This window comes from Oreochromis aureus, linkage group 14 (assembly GCF_013358895.1).
Source record: "Oreochromis aureus strain Israel breed Guangdong linkage group 14, ZZ_aureus, whole genome shotgun sequence".
Taxonomy (NCBI): Eukaryota; Metazoa; Chordata; class Actinopteri; order Cichliformes; family Cichlidae; genus Oreochromis; species Oreochromis aureus.
Window position 1 is genome coordinate 2,412,175 of NC_052955.1, and position 21,396 is coordinate 2,433,570.

Consider the following 21,396-nt stretch of genomic DNA (forward strand, 5'->3'; position numbering starts at 1 on the left):
TACAACTGGTTGTTAATACATTTAACCTCTCAGCAGTCGTGCTATTGGTCAGATAATGTCATTAAAAAGGCTCACAGCACAAACACAGTCCAGAGGTGCAGTCAGGTGAAGCTAGCAGACAGGAGCCCCCTGTGGACATTGGAGGGACTGCACCTTATGTGTTGGCTTCATTTTTCTTTTTTAAAGGTTGCTGTCATACTTCTGACATCCAGTAGCTGTTAATAGCTGCATGTTTGTGTTTTAATTACCATGTTTATATTCTTTCCTTGCTGTTTCTGCATTGATGTGTAAATGGAAAATAATACACATCCATATTTTTATTCTGGTACTCCAAGGCATAGCTTTACATTACATTACAGTTTCTTTAAGCCCTCCCGATAAGTGAGCTTTCATCTGATTGACCAACTCTGTAAGCCTACCGAGGGGCATGTATTGGCCCAGTGTTATCAGTAATCAGTCCAAACCGAGAACTCAGAGCATCTGAGTGTAAACTTTTTTATTTATTTTTTGGCAGACACAAAACTATCCTGACCCGATCCTTCTTTGTTTTTTTATCATCACTTATTACATAAATCGCTCACTTTGGGGAAAACTCGCCTTCAGCCTGAAGGAATCATTTTCCAACACATTTAGTTTGTTTTATCCGTGTAAATCTTCACCTTCTCAGCTTGAGCAATGTGGCCACACACTTTTTCTCACAACAAACTCAAAAATCTAGAAAACATTTGTTCAGAGCATCAAACCAGACATGCGCTGCAGGTTTTCTGTCCTTTGGTCTTTTGCTATGATTGGACTGATGTTGGTTTCCAAGTGTTCTGTCTCTGTTTGGTTTCTTTGTCCTTCCTTTTATCATTTTGTGCGTCTTTCCTGGCTTTGCTTCCTTTGTGACTGACCTAATAATACGGCGCACTGAGCTGCTGCAGCTATTCTCCTGTTAAATCTGCTGATTAGAGCAACTTTGGGGTTTTTTTTGATCTGGTTCTGATCCAGATCATCTCATTTTTCTTTCTGAAGAGTGAAATCCTGCAGTTTGACCCGGTAATAAGTGTGAAACACTTTCAGCAAACAGGTCATTTCAGTACCGGTAAAGACGAACGCTCCACCTCTCATTGGTTTGTCTCTGGACCCGAGGCTGAGGCGCCCAGCAGGATCCATGGCTCGCGCACTGACGTGAAACTGAATGGGATTAACTTCGTCACTAACCGGGTGCACACGTGTCAGTGAACGCACCATCATGCTGAATGTAGGCCTACACTCTCGCAGAAAAAAAAAAAAACAAAACAGGTCAGAGTCTTTAATTACTGTCGTATATTTGCGTCCTCGTACCTGCTCAGTGGGACTGAAGGAGGAGAAACGTCTCCATCGCTCACTCTGATTATCAGATCCTGACGCTGCCAGTTATCCTGTCCAGATCAGGTCAACAATGTCTGACTCACTCGACGTTAAAAGGATTGTGTAGTTATTAACTTACTGCTTTCCGATATCTGTAGAAACAAATGAAAATGCTTTGTTGAGAGGAGATGTGCAACGCTCGTGTCTACTTCTAAATCTCTTAACCCAGTTCTCTGACACTGAAGCTTGAGGTCTGTGGGCTAAATCCAGCTCTTCACAAGTTTTAGTCTAGCACATCGCACATCTCCTTGTAGCTCCTCCATTCCTTAAAGCCCACTTTCTATTGATTTGTGAACATGTGGAAGCCTGCCAAGAGTACGGAAAAATCATAGTAAAGAAAACACTGGAGCCCAACTCCAAGGCAACCACTCAAGTGTGGAAGATACAAAGACACGAGGCGCCGTCCCCGCCGGTGTTCTCCATAGACCTGAAGCTCATCATCACAAGCAGAGACACATACAGATTCAGGAGTGGAGTGACCATCAGTCACCTCCTGTACGTGGACGACTTAAGTCTGTACGCCATGAGAGAGCGAGGCATCGACTCAGCGATCCACATAATCAGGATCTGCAGCGAGGACATCAGGATGTCTTTCGGACTGTAAGAGCGAAGGTGACATGTGCTGAGAAGCTGAACGGCAGGAATAAGATCCAGGCCATCAATGCGTACGTCCTAGCGGTCATCAGACACCCAGCTGGGATAAGAATTTGGTCACAGGAGGAGACGGAAGTTACCGATTTCATTGTATGTCACCATTGGAGGAACTGCAGCTTTAAGCTAAACCAAACCTTTATACACTTGTAGTACTTTGTGTAGTTTGTATAACTGATGTCAGGACAGACGAGTTTAATTCAGGTTTTGTTTGGTCTACATCGACTCTTCAGTCTGCATCAGGGACTTAAAAAGACGACTGTCAAACTATTAGCTTGCTAATGTTGATATTTATCCTCCACCTCCAACTGTTCACTGTAGACAAACACCTGTATGACATCACTGACCTGTCCTGGCCTGATAGTCGCAGGTTCGATATCTGCTGAATAATGTAAGTGTGATAGGTTCATACCTGGGAGAGTCCAGGACCGAAGGACAGGAAATCCACTGTGGCAGCACCACAATCGATCCCACGGCTCATTAACACCCAGCAGGTGTGTGTGTGTGTGTGTGTGTGTGTGTGTGTGTGTGTGTGTGGATACAGTTCAGGTATGTTTCCTGATCAATAAACAAACTGCCTCATCAGAGGGCAGGAGAATGTCAGCAGGGCACTTAAACAACAGCAACACCATTAAACTGCCAGAGAACACAGTACACACACTCACAGTACTCACAGTACACACAGTACACACACTCACAGTACTCACAGTACACACAGTACACACACTCACAGTACACACAGTACTCACAGTACTCACAGTACACACACTCACAGTACTCACAGTACACACACTCACAGTACTCACAGTACTCACAGTACTCACAGTACACACACTCACAGTACACACAGTACACACAGTACACACACTCACAGTACACACAGTACACACAGTACACACACTCACAGTACACACACTCACAGTACTCACAGTACACACACTCACAGTACTCACAGTACACACACTCACAGTACTCACAGTACACACACTCACAGTACTCACAGTACACACACTCACAGTACACACACTCACAGTACACACAGTACACACAGTACACACACTCACAGTACACACAGTACACACAGTACACACACTCACAGTACACACACTCACAGTACTCACAGTACACACAGTACACACACTCACAGTACACACACTCACAGTACTCACAGTACACACAGTACACACACTCACAGTACACACACTCACAGTACACACAGTACACACAGTACACACAGTACACACACTCACAGTACACACACTCACAGTACTCACAGTACACACAGTACACACACTCACAGTACACACACTCACAGTACACACAGTACACACAGTACACACACTCACAGTACACACACTCACAGTACACACAGTACACACAGTACACACACTCACAGTACACACAGTACACACAGTACACACACTCACAGTACACACACTCACAGTACTCACAGTACACACAGTACACACACTCAGTACACACACTCACAGTACTCACAGTACACACAGTACACACACTCACAGTACACACAGTACACACACTCACAGTACACACACTCACAGTACACACACTCACAGTACACACAGTACACACAGTACACACAGTACACACACTCACAGTACTCACAGTACACACAGTACACACACTCACAGTACACACACTCACAGTACACACAGTACACACAGTACACACACTCACAGTACACACACTCACAGTACACACAGTACACACAGTACACACACTCACAGTACACACAGTACACACAGTACACACACTCACAGTACACACACTCACAGTACTCACAGTACACACAGTACACACACTCACAGTACACACACTCACAGTACTCACAGTACACACAGTACACACACTCACAGTACACACAGTACACACACTCACAGTACACACACTCACAGTACACACAGTACACACAGTACACACAGTACACACACTCACAGTACTCACAGTACACACAGTACACACACTCACAGTACACACACTCACAGTACTCACAGTACTCAGTACACACACACTCACAGTACACACAGTACACAGTACACACACTCTCACAGTACTCACAGTACACACACTCACAGTACACACACACAGTACACACACTCACAGTACACACACTCACAGTACTCACAGTACACACAGTACACACACTCACAGTACACACAGTACACACAGTACACACACTCACAGTACACACACTCACAGTACACACACTCACAGTACTCACAGTACACACAGTACACACACTCACAGTACTCACAGTACACACACTCACAGTACACACACTCACAGTACACACACTCACAGTACTCACAGTACACACAGTACACACACTCACAGTACACACACTCACAGTACACACACTCACAGTACACACACACTCACAGTACTCACAGTACACACAGTACACACACTCACAGTACTCACAGTACACACACTCACAGTACACACACTCACAGTACACACACTCACAGTACACACACTCACAGTACTCACAGTACACACAGTACACACACTCACAGTACACACAGTACACACAGTACTCACACTCACAGTACACACACTCACAGTACACACACTCACAGTACACACACTCACAGTACTCACAGTACACACAGTACACACACTCACAGTACACACAGTACACACAGTACACACACTCACAGTACTCACACTCACAGTACACACACTCACAGTACACACAGTACACACAGTACACACACTCACAGTACTCACAGTACACACACTCACAGTACACACACTCACAGTACTCACAGTACACACAGTACACACACTCACAGTACTCACAGTACACACACTCACAGTACTCACACTCACAGTACTCACAGTACACACAGTACACACACTCACAGTACACACACTCACAGTACTCACAGTACACACACTCACAGTACACACACTCACAGTACACACAGTACACACAGTACACACACTCACAGTACTCACAGTACTCACAGTACACACACTCACAGTACACACACTCACAGTACTCACAGTACACACAGTACACACACTCACAGTACACACACTCACAGTACTCACAGTACACACACTCACAGTACTCACACTCACAGTACTCACAGTACACACAGTACACACACTCACAGTACACACACTCACAGTACACACAGTACACACAGTACACACACTCACAGTACTCACACTCACAGTACTCACAGTACACACAGTACACACACTCACAGTACACACACTCACAGTACACACAGTACACACAGTACACACACTCACAGTACTCACAGTACACACACTCACAGTACACACACTCACAGTACTCACAGTACACACAGTACACACACTCACAGTACTCACAGTACACACAGTACACACACTCACAGTACTCACAGTACACACACTCACAGTACTCACAGTACTCACAGTACACACACTCACAGTACTCACAGTACTCACAGTACTCACAGTACACACACTCACAGTACTCACAGTACACACACTCACAGTACTCACAGTACTCACAGTACACACACTCACAGTACTCACAGTACTCACAGTACACACACTCACAGTACTCACAGTACTCACAGTACACACAGTACACACAGTACACACACTCACAGTACTCACAGTACACACACTCACAGTACTCACAGTACACACACTCACAGTACACACACTCACAGTACTCACAGTACACACACTCACAGTACTCACAGTACACACAGTACTCACAGTACACACAGTACACACAGTACACACACTCACAGTACTCACAGTACACACACTCACAGTACTCACAGTACACACAGTACTCACAGTACTCACAGTACACACAGTACACACAGTACACACACTCACAGTACTCACAGTACACACACTCACAGTACTCACAGTACACACAGTAAACACAGTACTCACAGTACTCACAGTACTCACAGTACTCACAGTACACACAGTACACACACTCACAGTACACACAGTACACACACTCACAGTACTCACAGTACACACACTCACAGTACACACACTCACAGTACTCACAGTGCACACAGTACACACACTCACAGTACACACAGTACACACAGTACACACACTCACAGTACTCACAGTACACACAGTAAACACAGTACACACACTCACAGTACACACACTCACAGTACTCACAGTACACACAGTACACACACTCACAGTACTCACAGTACTCACAGTACACACAGTACACGAACTCACAGTACACACAGTACACACAGTACACACACTCACAGTACTCACAGTACACACACTCACAGTACTCACAGTACACACAGTAAACACAGTACTCACAGTACTCACAGTACTCACAGTACACACAGTACACACACTCACAGTACACACAGTACACACACTCACAGTACTCACAGTACACACACTCACAGTACTCACAGTACACACAGTACACACACTCACAGTACACACAGTACACACAGTACACACACTCACAGTACTCACAGTACACACAGTACACACAGTACACACACTCACAGTACACACAGTAAACACAGTACACACACTCACAGTACACACACTCACAGTACTCACAGTACACACAGTACACACACTCACAGTACTCACAGTACACACAGTAAACACAGTACACACACTCACAGTACACACACTCACAGTACTCACAGTACACACAGTACACACACTCACAGTACTCACAGTACACACAGTACACACACTCACAGTACTCACAGTACACACAGTAAACACAGTACACACACTCACAGTACACACACTCACAGTACACACAGTACACACAGTACACACACTCACAGTACTCACAGTACACACAGTACACACACTCACAGTACTCACAGTACACACAGTACACACACTCACAGTACTCACAGTACACACACTCACAGTACACACACTCACAGTACTCACAGTACACACACTCACAGTACACACAGTACTCACAGTACACACACTCACAGTACTCACAGTACTCACAGTACACACACTCACAATACTCACAGTACTCACAGTACTCACAGTACACACAGTACACACACTCACAGTACACACAGTACTCACAGTACACACAGTACACACAGTACACACACTCACAGTACTCACAGTACACACACTCACAGTACTCACAGTACTCACAGTACACACAGTACTCACAGTACACACACTCACAGTACACACAGTACTCACAGTACACACAGTACACACAGTACACACACTCACAGTACTCACAGTACACACACTCACAGTACTCACAGTACACACACTCACAGTACACACAGTACACACACACACAGTACACACAGTACTCACAGTACACACACTCACAGTACACACACTCACAGTACTCACAGTACTCACAGTACACACACTCACAGTACTCACAGTACACACACTCACAGTACTCACAGTACACACACTCACAGTACACACAGTACACACACTCACAGTACTCACAGTACACACACTCACAGTACACACACTCACAGTACTCACACTCACAGTACACACACTCACAGTACACACAGTACACACACTCACAGTACTCACAGTACACACACTCACAGTACACACACTCACAGTACACACAGTACACACACTCACAGTACACACACTCACAGTACACACACTCACAGTACACACAGTACACACACTCACAGTACACACACTCACAGTACACACACTCACAGTACACACACTCACAGTACTCACAGTACACACACTCACAGTACACACACTCACAGTACTCACAGTACACACACTCACAGTACTCACAGTGCACACAGTACTCACAGTACTCACAGTACTCACAGTACACACAGTACTCACAGTACTCACAGTACACACAGTACACACACTCACAGTACACACAGTACTCACAGTACACACACTCACAGTACTCACAGTACACACAGTACTCACAGTACACACACTCACAGTACACACAGTACACACAGTACTCACAGTACACACACTCACAGTACTCACAGTACTCACAGTACTCACAGTACACACACTCACAGTACTCACAGTACACACAGTACACACACTCACAGTACTCACAGTACTCACAGTACACACACTTACAGTACTCACAGTACACACACTCACAGTACTCACAGTACACACAGTACACACACTCACAGTACTCACAGTACACACAGTACACACACTCACAGTACACAGTACACACACTCACAGTACTCACAGTACTCACAGTACACACACTCACAGTACTCACAGTACACACAGTACACACACTCACAGTACTCACAGTACTCACAGTACACAGGTGGCTCATGATACGAGAGAACCTCTCAGACTGAATAAACGTATTTAACACTGCATTTGTCTTCTGCTGTGAGTCTGGCTGAGCGGTGACTCACTAAACTGCAAACCTCTGCTCTCACTGTTATCCTGTAATAAGGAGCTTAGACTGACCAATCATAAATAACTGAAATAGGGACCAATTATAAACCAACAACGATTAAACGCTGTGATATGAATGTGTTGTTCTAAAAAGAAAGGTGAGAATGTGGAACAGGTAAACTCGATAAGGACAACAACCACAGCAGGAAAAGAAGAAGGAGAGAAGGATAGTGTGACACGAGTGAGCCACAGGTGAACTTAATCAAGGATCTAATCTGTAAACTGGAAGGGACCAAGAAAGTCAGACATGAGACCAGTTGTTAGGTCCTAAAAGAAACAAAAGATGAGGGAAAGTAAGGCACAGGTGAACATAATCAAAACAATAAGCACTGTGAGAAAAGGAGGGAAAGCAGGAAGTAGAAAAATAAAATCAGAGCTGCAGAGAGAGTGAACACAGGAAACACGAGAAAACAGGAAGAAGGAAGATGTGCAACGCGAGATCAAAAGACCGCTACGATGAACCAGGACAGCTCTGGGATTTACTTGCAGGAAGACGGTAAGTATGAGACGGAAGGTGTTTTCAAAAATAACCTGGAAAAAATCTATTCCAGGTCCATCAGAGACACATTCAGCCAAAAACTGAGGAAAGACTCCAACAAACAGCGGCGTGGGCGGCACAGAGGACGGCCGCTGGATGTTCAAAATGTTAACAGCAGCATGTATTGTTCCTCCGTCTATTGTTTCACGCCGAGCATGCACACTGCGATATATTTTTAAAAATCTGCCGTTTCTCCTGCGATGACTCACCGCTCATAACAAACACAGAAACGATGCTCAGAAAGCCGGCCCGCCATCACAGAGATGATCCAAGAAGCAGGATTTAGACGACTTTATAGGACGAACGCGTGAAGGTGACACGTCCAGAACGGTGTGAGCAGCCTCAGAGGTGCCATCAGGCTGGACTGTGGCTGCATCTACAACAACATGAATCTGATTTAATAAAAACAGCAGCACTTCATATGTGATGTGCTTTACGTAACAGTGAGGGCATCAGGTGCAGAGGTTTTATGTAACACGTCTAATTTATTGATTTTGACTTGATTTAATGGATAATAGAAATGATGTGTGAAGAACTGTAAAAGTGTTTATTTGGTCATTCCATGGGAATGCAGAAAGAAAGTTTGGAGTTTTTTCCTCTGTGAAAAGCAGGAAAAGGTTGGGTTTTTTATATGGACACTGATTCGTTTTAAGTGTTATGTAATATAAATTTGATAACATTTGAATATTTCTGTCTCAGTAAACGGGCTCTGTTCACTGGAGAGATGCTGCCACCTGCTGGATGTCAGGTTAACTGCAGGTTTGAGTCTGTAGGAAGGAATCAGCTTCATAAACTTGTTTTCTTCTTGTTTTGGATTTTAATGTTTGGATATAAAGCTGATGTTTGTATTTTTTTCCACCTTTACCTTAAACCTACTTTTACTTCTGTTAAAGAAACTTTAAAGAAACTTTTTCCTGATTTGGAAATAGGCCGTAAACACTTGGATTGTGTAAGAGATTACAAATTTCAAATATACATATATAAATATAAAATATTTTAATGAGGTGGAGTTAGTGTGACATCATATGGAGGCTTGAATGATCACATGACCACAGTCTAAACACAAAGCTGGACAGTTTCATGGTGAATCACTAACTCAGGAGATTCAGCTGAACTATTCAGCTGAACACAAAGCGGCTTCTGTACATCCCACGACCTGGTGGATCTGAAGAGGTTCACATCCACCCGTGACTTTCCTCCTGAATAAACACCACAGAAGAACCGAACAGCCAAAGCTCCTGCTGACACGGCTGCTTCTTATTCGCTGTGAGCGAGGTCTCGTCACATGCTGCCAAACTGAATTCTGGACGTGTTGCTTGCAGCCAATGTTGAGATGCAACTTTTGAAGCACCGGCCAATCAAATCACATTATGTAAATACTGAGAGAGAGCGGTGGCTGCCTGTGCAGGCGGGCGTCAGAATTCAAAGAAAAATTCAGCCTGTTGTCTGATGCTAACTGCTGACTAAATCTCATCTAGCTGGCCCCACCCATGGTGTTTGCCTATTGTTGCTATGACAACCATACCTGCATAGATAGATACCCAGGAGTCAGGAGTGCCCACTATCAAGCTCAAGCAATCCTTCCTGCCTGAAACTTTGAAAGTAATTTCTAGAATCTGAAATTACTTTCAAAGTTTCAGGCAGGAAGCCACATGCTAAATACACAGCTAACGTTAAGCTAATGCGAATGCAGTGAAGCAGGAAGGGTTAACCTTGCCTCAGCTTCGAGGCGACTGGAATATGAAACACCTTTCTAGTTTTTTTCAGCCAATCAAAATGCTTCACACCACATTCACTTTGACCTGCATGCTGTGGACTTCAGACGGGTCTCTGCTGAACCTTCTAACGTTAGAGTGCAAAAAAACAAATCTTCAAAAACAAGAAGATGTTGCTTTTCAGATGACATTTCTTTAATTCATTTTGCGGTTCCAAATTATTCCAAGTGGGTGAAAATTCAGTAGAAAGGGGCTGATGTAGACTTAACTCCACCCTTAGTCACTCGGTCTTAAAGCCGAACCCTAACTCTCACAGCCTGGAGCATTTCTGTTTATCTCCACATACTGAGCCCTGAAGTGGTGTGTGGCGTTCACCGTCTACTAGAAAAAACTACTAACCCTAAACAGGTCAACTGGTGGATGTTACAGAGGTTCCCCCTCTCCAAGGGTCAGGTGCAGACCTCACAATCAAAAAGACAAAGAAACCAAAAAGATTCAGATTCACATAAATCTGAAGCATTAGTCACAATAAACATCAGGCCTACAAAAATCACCAATAGTTGAACTGAAATCAGGATCAAAACCTTTTTTTTGACCTGGAACATAAACTTTTATCGCCACGTCTGCTGAATCATCCGGAGGGTTTAGTTCAGTCTCTGCAGACGCCCACCTCCACCTGAGCTCCTTTCTCAGACCTCTGCTGGTCACATCTCACCTGATTTCTGTGGCTCATATCCACAGTTATTTTCATAGTGACAAATGTAGTTTGCAGTTTCAGCATTCCTCTGTATTTGTTGCTGTGGGTTTCCTCTCAGTCTCATGGAGGAGGAGGATATGCCGGCTGTGCCCAGCAGAGGGAGACAGAGACCCTTCAACAGCTCCTGTTCTGTCTGTTTTCGGTCGTTGTGAATCATTCATGTCATCATGTCTGCCACTTTAAATGATTAAAAAGAGAAGCTCAAAACACTCCGTGTTCTCATTTTAAACCACACTTTCAGGCACAGCAGCAGCTCGAGGTCAGCTTTCTCTTCCTCCATCAGCTAAAAAGGCATTTTCAGTAACATGTCCAACGTCACAGGGAGTAATTTAGTTATAGAGATGCCATGTCAGCACTTCGCACGCACGCACACACGCACGGTTTGTCGATGTAAGAGTTTCAGATGTTAGGGTTTATGATGCAGGACACCTGCTGAAGTTTAACCTGCAGGCGTTCTGTGACTGTCACACTGATGGTTTCTATAACTGTGAATCTTGGACTTGTGATTGACGAGCCATCAGCCAATCAGCATGCAGAAGATGACTCAAACAACAGCATGACAGAGATTTACGAAACAGATTCAACTTTATTCAGTGTGACTGAAAGTGAACGAGTCCACAAAAAGTGTTCGCAGAGGTCAAGTCAGAAAGCTGCTTTCCTGCCGACCGCAACCACAGCTATCGCCATCTGGTGGCCTCAAGATAGAATGCAGGTTTATGGCACTGATGGAGGATTCTAGCTGCTCAGCAGTCCTGGCTCTGCTTTGTCCTGAAGCGTTATTAATTACTGCAGTCCTAAGAGGCGTTTCTGCCATCAAATTCAAAATGAGCTCACACCATTTCCTCTACTGTGAGTAAAATGTGGGTTTATGAGATTAAACTAGAACTGAGGATGTAAAAACTGTAAAACAATGAAAACTGAGCTGAAAAAAAGAAACTGACTCTGGAAACTATCTGAAACCAAACTGAATTAGAAACAGGAAGTCAACATGAAAGAAAAATCTGTGACGAGCGTTTCACACCTGCTGACCAAGTAGTGACGTGTTCCCTCCACATGATGCTGAAGGTGCATAAATTTGTGATGAAAGAGCCTTTCTGCTTCTCCTTCAGTTTGACCCACATGATCCAGGCTGAAAAACTAAAAATCTACAGCAGATCTGAAATACCTGACACAGGAGCTGAGAGACGGTCATCTACTGTTTCACTGAAGCTTCATCAGAGATGCTCTCAGTGGAAGGACGGCTGTCAGGAAGCCGCTTCACTGATCAGAGGAACAGGTCTGAGGGGAGAGATGGACGCGCATCATGGTCAGGAGGAGGTCAGGAGGAGGTCCATCACAGAGTCTACAGACATCTGAGAAACACGGTGCAGACTCTGTCACGGTTTGGGCTGCGTGTCAGTCAGCGGTGTTGGACATCTTTGATAAAACTGATGAATTATAAAGTCAGAAAGTCAGAGTTTGAGCCACCATGCAGTAACATCTGGAAACATCTGAGTGGCAGCAGCTTCATTTTTCAGCGAGTGTGAGCGAGAGAGAGAGATTCCTACTTGATTCCGTCTGGAGTCACTTGATATGGACGGGTCTCCGGGTCGGAGCAGCAGAAATGCAAAGTGCTGACTGAGCCGAGCAGACCAACAGCTGCTCAGACAGAAATACATGAAGCTGTAAATATAACGGAGACTTCACACACACACACACACACACACACACACACACACACGCTCACACGCACACACACACACACACACACACACACACACACACGCTCACACACACACACACACACACGCTCACACGCACAGTTTCTGTCACATGGCTTTGAATGTTGCTCTCGCTGCTTTTTGTTTGACACAGAAACTCAAAACTAAAACGAGAAGGCTCCAAGAAAACTGACCCAAAAACTCCCCCCGCACTGCCACTTTATTAGGCACACATAGCCAGAGTAATTCAGCAGGAAGTTTGGAGATGTGCCTTATTGTCACTGTGGATGCTCCATCCGTGAGTCATCATGCTTTCAGCTCTAGATGATGATCTCTAGAGACGAAACCAGTTTGTGTATCAGGCTGTAAACATGTTTAGTTCTGCTGAGATGGTTTAACGCGGGAGTCTGAGGGGACTGACACCCCCAGTGGACGTTAGAGGAACTGCAGCTTGTTGTGTAATTCCTGGGAACCAAAAAAGTCCAGGTGTGAGGTTTAACAATGAGACTTGCTGCTGTCTCTAAACGAAGGACGAGCAGTTTCTGTCCTGCTGCAGAGCTGTTTATATATAAGCAGATATTTTGGTGATGTGAGAATCTGTCAGTCATCAGCTGATGAAGGTGTGAGACACCGAGACCTTGACGCTGATATTTATAATCTTCTACGAACCCGGGACATGTGAGGACACGGCGGGGACACAGTAACATTTGGTTTTTGATGTTTCCCTCAATAATTTAGTGAAGTAATTTCACAAGATTGAATGACGGGTTTCCTCTACACACTAAATGTCATTTTAAAAAACACACACCTGCTCATGAAGCTCATCATGAGAAAAATCTCATGTTTTCTGTGAGCTTGCTGTCATTTGTATGAGTCGCAGGTTTCACTGCAGCAGGTGTTTTACTGAAGTGTGTGTGTTTGGCTCAGGTGTGCACACAGGTTGTGTCCCTGCAGTCACACACACCCAGGTGTTTGCATGAGATTTGCCTTTCTTTTGCAGCACAGAGACCTCGACCTGCAACAACTCCAACACAACATGAGATCCAAGCAAGCACACAACACACCACATCAGACAGTTACAATTAAATCCTTGCAGCAGGTGTGCCGTCACATGTGTAGTCTTCACCTACAGATCAGCTGATGACATTTCTTGGCTGTGTCGAGATATTCGACATGTATCGATTTTCTGTTTTCAGATCATTTCACAGCTTTGTGAACTCGTTTCTTTTGTTCCACTTTAACCAAACTTAAGAGTAAAATATTTAGAGCCTCACACTTTCACATTAACACCATCTCTGCTTCTCTGCCCTCTTTTCTACGGTTTACAGTCAGACTGCAGGCTGTTACCACGTTACAGTCTTTGGTGACCTGTCATGATACATGTGGGATTGGTGCTGTGTGCTGGTAGCTCTTTGTCTCCGCAGACAGGGACTGTGGGAATTCACCCAAGGCGATGACTGCAGAGATGCACGTCAGTCCTCCAAGAAGGCAACAACGTCCAAAAATCACAAGCTCCAAGAAGTGATCCCTCTCTGTGAGAGGATTGCTGCTAACTGAGCGAGTGTGATCTTTTATACCTGAGTTTGACGAGAGGCAGAAGCTGCTGTTTGATTGTTATTTATCTTTAGCATATTTATTTTTAGCATTTTCCCCATAATGGTGACTGTGAAACTGCATGCTCATTGGCTAACGATTTGGGCTGATGAGTAGTTAGTTTAAGGCAGAGGGCCGTTTCCCCTTCTTCACACTTACACAGTACCAGAAGTCTTTCTGCAACCACAGATATCGCCGCCCTGGTGGCCATTTGAATGAATGTCGACAGTAAAACTTCACTTTTACAGCCCAGAAGCTACATCCAGCTTTACTACTGTGTTTGGGAAGAACAGACATGGAAACACTGGGCAGACAAAGAAATACAAAATGACCAAAACTCAATAACAACACAAAAACCATGTTAGGTAGATTCCTGATTGGTTAGCTTGAACAGGATATTAGTTTCTGTCATGTAAAAGAAGAAGTTACAGAGAAACATCATCTCTCTTCTCTGGTTGGCTGCGTGCTTTACGATGGTCTGTCACAGTCAGAATGTAGGTTCATGATTATTGTGACGTCTCTGCTTTTGGACATATTTTACACTTAAATGATGGTGTACCACAAGGCTCCGTACGAAGACCTCTTCTTATCTCACGTATTTGTGATATTTATGCTAACAACATCCTCCATGAGCTAAATGTCAGTTTATGTGCAGATGACACTCTGATCTATGCCCGTCCTGGTAGCAAACCTCCATCAAGCACTTCCCTCAGCTGCTCCACCCTGCTGCTGAAAACACACCAGGAATTTTCGAGAACACATTTCCAGTTTGTGAAAGACGATCTCAAACTCTTCTGGAAAGTTTCAGAGTTCAGCTTCAGAAAAGGAGACGAACAAGGGGCCAAAACTTCCCAAAGCTAATGTGGCCTCTAAAACATTTTAGTCTATCCTGAATCAGAAACACATTCTCAGATAAACTCCCCCTAAAAAAGACGTTTCTGCAGCTTCATGCAACAAAAGACAGAAGCAACATAAAAGAAGTCAGTGTGATCTGACTCAGGGACAGATGTTTGTTATTTAAAGTTAATGATAAGATTAAAGAGGCTGACATGGTAACTTTCGAGGTTAAATCACATCATGATTCTAAACTGTGAGTCTTCCTCTGCTTTCACCAGCTCTGATCACTACAAAACAAAGTGAGTATCAAAGAATGAGAGAGGACTCAGGTGGGCGCCGTGTCTCCTGAGGACTCACCCTGCTGGCTGATCTCTTTGTGAATGCTGCCCTCCTCCTCATCGGCCTCCTCTCCTTTACTCTCTCTGGACAGCAGACGCCGAAACAGGCTGTAATAACGGGTCATTGCAGGCAGAAAGCTGACTGAGACCAAAGCTCCAGTCAGTTAATCAGTCAGTCAATCAGTACGCTAATCGATGAGGCAGCCACTGGATCTGTGGAGAGAGCCAGTCACTGTTAAACACAGTCAGAGGCTCAGAGGAGGGCACACGCCTCCACGTGACCGCACGCAGCTGCTGGTACATTAATACCAAGAGAAACGCTGACAACAGCCAGCAGTCGTAGTAAACACTGAGCGTGTGTCACCCCCTCGAAGGTTTTCAGACGTCAGGTTTATGTTCCCGCCCAGCTGCGCCTTTGACTCATTCGGTCCGTGAGTGAGTTTAAAGTATGATTTCCTGTCCTGAGCGCGAGTTGTGTCACTGTTTGCTGCAGGCCTGATAAATCACAGGGGGGGGGTCAGGTTACACAGCTGGTTTCTGCAGCAGCTCCTGGTTATGTAAAGCAGCGTAAACCAAACCTCAGCAACTTTATGAAGCACGAAAGGCTCGTTTTTCAGTTCTAAAAACATCAACTGTTACTTATTTCAGCTGCTAAATCCAACTTTTAAAAATAGGTATGAGTCCCCAAATAACGAGGAGTGAGAGTACGATCTCAGGTGAACCAAATACAGTTTGCATTATTAGGGGCGTGGCCTCTTTGACTGACAGGTGGATGGTGACACAGGTGGGTGTAGCTGCTAGCTGTCTGCTAGGCTTCACCTGAACTGGACCTCTGGACCGTTTTTGTGCTGTTGGACCTTTTTAATGACATCATCTGACCAATAATGCGGCTGCTGTGAGGTTACTGTACTAACAGACCACCTATGAAGTCTGAGCTCCAGCTTTTTTTGAGTAAAATTCAAGGATTTGAATTGGATGTAACAGATTAGCAGGTGTAACAGGTGTCCGTGTGAAGCACCTGTACAGTCTGTGGAGGCAGACTTAATCATTTCTGGCTCAATTAAACCTACATGACAGGAAAAAGGTTTATTTACTATTTATTTTGACATCTACAGTAATTGCTTTATTTGATGCCTTATGTCATTCTCCCAGGATACTATCCTGTTAATTGGTTCTTTGATATCTAAGCTGGCCTGTAATCTGGGAGTGTGGATGACAGATTAGGTGATGGCTTTGATCAGGAACACTACGCCCTCTTATCTACCTGCGTGATCACCTGTGATTTGTCAAGAGAACTCAAAAATGAACTTCAGAGAGAAACTGGAAATCCTCTGGTATCCAGTCTGTGTTTGAGGTTATCTGGCTCCCAGTGAGCCCATTGGCCCCCTGCTGTGCCAAAAACAAAGGCTACCAGGCATCTGCTGGAATCTGTAACTCCTCTCAGTCCTGTTTCTAAATCTGTTTCTGTTAAGTCCTCCGTGATGTCACAGTATTGATTTAGGAAAGCGGAGATGGTCGGATGCAGATCCCAGCGGGGTTTCTGGAGCAGCTCTGACGGAGGACACTGGCTGCTTGTTAAGGAGAAAACGTTCGGCTGAAGTCGGAATTGTGGAGCTGATCGGAAAGCCTCTGGGGACACTGACCTCGGCTTTGTGGGAGAATCGCTGTAGCATCACATCAGCGAGTGTCAAAGGACCGTGTTAGTGATGAGGCAGGGCGGGGATGCAGCTCTAATGACAGCAAAGTGATGATGAATATTTTAAACATCCAAATCAATACCGGAGATTTCCCTGAAAGTACTTTACATAAAATCTGTATGTATACTCTTATAAATAAGTAATATTAAGGTGCCGGTAGACGTTCCAGTTCTGCACCTTTAGAACAACAGCAGCCGATCAACAGGCCGAATCAAACCGCTCAGCTGCTTCAGATCAACACCAGCCGCTTATTTCCCATCTTTCCCTCATTTTGATCATTTCCAGGTCCGTATTTCTGTTCTGGCCTCCACCACAGCAGCTCTGCATGACTTAAAAATCAAGATAATCTTTATTTATCTCACACTAAGCCTCGGTGCAGCCTCGGTCTGAAACAAGCTGTTTTAGTCACGTCCCTTCACAAACTCAAAGACTAAACAGAAGGTGGGAGGGGCTTCTGCGTGGAGCACACCTGAAGATGATGACGATGTAAGGATATCCCCTCTCTGTGACATCACAGAGAGCTTTAAAGCCTTCCTCTGCTAACACGCTGACAGCTGAGCAGCAGGCGAGACATTAAAGCTCCTTATTACTGATTATAGTTTTAAACAAGGTTATTCTCTTCATCTTTAGTAACATCAGTAAATAAACACTCAGTGACCTTCCACATCTCTACATTTGCTTCTGATGATGAAGGTTTCTATAAAAATAATCTCCACTGGAGCTGAGAGCTTCTGTGAGCTCAGTCTGTTTACACGTACATCATCACCATCGTCATGTTTGAAGCTTCATATCCTCTGATTATTGGAGAGTGTTGGCTGAGAGCAAACAGCTGACCAGCAGCTGGGCTCGCCCCGTCGAGCCTCCTTTTGTCTCGGACGGTGAGGATGTGTGTTTGTTTTTCAGCTGCAGCCTCGAGCTGCTGCAGTCTGTTCCCTGTGTGACCAGCAGGGGGCGCAGAGCAGCAGAGCAGGCGTCAGGGTGTGACGATTGGGGGGGGCTGCACTGAAGGACAGATGGTCCATCCCACTGCATCCATGTTTCCCTCTGGGATCAATGAACCAATCAGCTGTCAGCAGGCTCGGCTCGCTCTGTCGATCTTCTTTATGTGCTTATATTAAAGATAAGAACCTTTAGGTGCACGGCAGAGAAGAAGAAGAAGCAGAATGAGAGAAAGGAAACACAAAAACACAGCAGGGAACATGGTGGAAGGAAAACAGAGCTCAGAGCTGCAGCTGAACCCAGAGGAGAAGAACCTGAATCTGTGCCTGCAGGCTGTGAACCTTCTCTGCTGATCACAGGTCTCCTCATCATAAATGTATGTTCATGTAAAGCATCTTATAAACAGCTCAGTGTATGTACGGTAATCTGTCTAAACAGTTTCACAGTTTTTTTCTATACTTGGATCAGTATGACGTCACAAAGAGAGGACATCTTTAACATGGCCATACACGAGGGGCAGCCAATCAGAGAAAAGCTGGCTCAGTGGGCGGGGACCTGGTTTCAGACAGAGAATCAAACTCTGGGATTATTCTGAGATGTGAATCATGCAAAGCCGGGCAATGACAGCGTCAGGTGCTGAACTAGAGATCAATCATAACAATAAAGTCATCAGACGTTCATTTATCAGATGCTGTGATTGGCTCCTCTGTATGGTACTCTGTTACAGAGCACGCTCAGCTCACGTCCAAACCTGGTCTTCATCACCGCTTCATGTCCCAGCACCTTTATATTAAAAGCTTTTTTGTTCACTTTTATGTGCTGATGCTCATAAGTTCATGCAGACAGACGTCAGTAAAGATGTCAGAGCATAAACTGAGATCGATTTGGGCAGAAAACAGCATCAAACCTACAAACTGTTTCCATCTGCCTCTGAGCTAAAGGCAGAAAATAAACTATGAATCTGTCGGAGTGAATAAAGGAGCTCCACAGGGTTCTGTGCTCGGGCCTTTTTCATCTTACTAAATATCTCCTGCAGTCATCTCTCCTTCAATGTGTACATTAAACATCTGATCAAAATCGATAAAAATAGAAACGCCCTGTCTCACACTAACGCTGAAAAACAAACGTGCTACGTGCATAGATTAGTTTCATTTTATGCAAAGCCGGCCTCATGTAACTCACTATCCTCATACTCAGAGGTCATTTCTGTGTGGCTGTGACTCCCTCGTAGGTCACAGACTCTTTACAAAGTTGTGATTTATTAAAGTCAGCTCTAGATTTTACTTTCTCGACTGAAAATATCACCAGACCATAATTTATCAACACACCTGCACAGGTGAAGCAGGGACGGTAAAACGATGACACCAGACTGATCCTTTACAAACAGGTGGGGACTCTTATTTTGACGGGGTAAGCGTCGTGAATGCAGGAAGCAGCTAGAGCTGCAGAAGGTTTGATGGGAGCGTTAATGCAGCAGAGACATCCATCCTGCTCGGCTGCTGCAGCCACACCACCGCATTACATTAGACTGTTCATCAACCCAGTGTGTGTGTGTGTGTGTGTGTGTGTGTGTGTGTGTGTGTGTAGCAGAGACCGTTTCCAGAGGAGCCTCATAAATAATTGAAAGGTCTGCTGACTCGCTCTCTCCCTCTCTCTCTCCCTCTCTGTCTACATGACGATACACTTTTAGGTTAAGCTCGCTCGCTCCTCTCTCTCTATGACACATGCCGTCTCTCGCCCCTTCACACCGTCTCCATGGCGATACTCTTAAAGGACTATGCCACGTTTTCTTTGCATGGTGTCCCGTTTGCCGACGCAGAGGTGACATCAGGCTCTGTGGTAATAAAACAGCAGGTCTGCTGAGTATTTTCAGCCGTCAGTGAGCGATTCTGTCCTCTGTGGCAGAAAAAAAAAGCCTGTTTCGATTTTTCACAGCTCAAGGTCACAGCTTCAGACAAACAAAAGCATCAAGTCCTCTACTTAAAGACTGCAATTATTCAGTGTTTGTATGTTCGCTTAACAAAAATCACAGTTACTGATCAAAAAAATGAGCAATCATGCCAACCTCAGCAAATACTGCAAATACTGCACAACTTAAAGAAGTCCAGACGCTTTTCTTTGCAAACTCCTTTGACTACGATGACCTGGATGACTGAGAACCTTCACAGACATAACATCACAGCACTGTAGCTAAACTAACCATTTATCTTTATCACTGCTGCTGAATAGAGCTGGGCGATATAAGATGTTTTCATATCACGATATGTTTTTTTCATTTCAGGCGATAACGATATATATCACGATATAAGCCAAATAACTATATTTGTAAGATTAAATGTGCCGTTGCTCACAAGTAAAATGCGAAATAATCAGCAGCTTGTTTTGATTTAAATATTTATTTCCCATAATAAGTTCAACAGGGCAGATGTACTTAAGGAACATGAGACTTCAGTTTCAGATAAATAAAGGCAAATATTGCAAACTACACAAAAGGCAGCCGCTAAAGCGTTTAAGTTTCAAAATAGAACAAACAAAACAGACAAAACTAAATTGTCAATTCCACTTAGAAACAAAATATTAATTCTAAAAATAAATCTTAGTTTGTTTTACAGAAGAACAGACAAAATTGACTAACTTTTGTCAATATCAAATAAACTGAGAACTAAAAGGAAATTCTCCATCTCTCCTTGTTGTATAGCTTAGCTATTACCTCAATTAGCTGCTTGAATCCTTCATTTTCGAATCGTGTTTATTGGTAGCATGTCTTTAGCAAGACGGTAGGC

The 21,396-nt window shown here is 44.3% G+C and overlaps 1 protein-coding gene across 2 annotated transcripts in view; it reads right to left on the reverse strand.

Moving 5' to 3' along the window:
- The window catches only part of LOC116329778 (fibroblast growth factor 12), a 53,003-nt gene that overhangs the window by 21,711 nt on the left and 9,896 nt on the right, over window positions 1-21,396 (reverse strand). Inside the window, exon 1 of one of the 2 annotated variants that reach the window (XM_039622297.1) lies at window positions 15,997-16,120. The exons of the other annotated variant lie outside the window; for it this stretch is intronic. Coding sequence (XP_039478231.1) covers window positions 15,997-16,102 — 106 coding nt within the window. The 5' untranslated portion in view covers window positions 16,103-16,120. Of the gene's footprint in view, window positions 1-15,996; window positions 16,121-21,396 lie in introns of those variants that run through there. 2 annotated transcript variants of the gene reach the window in all.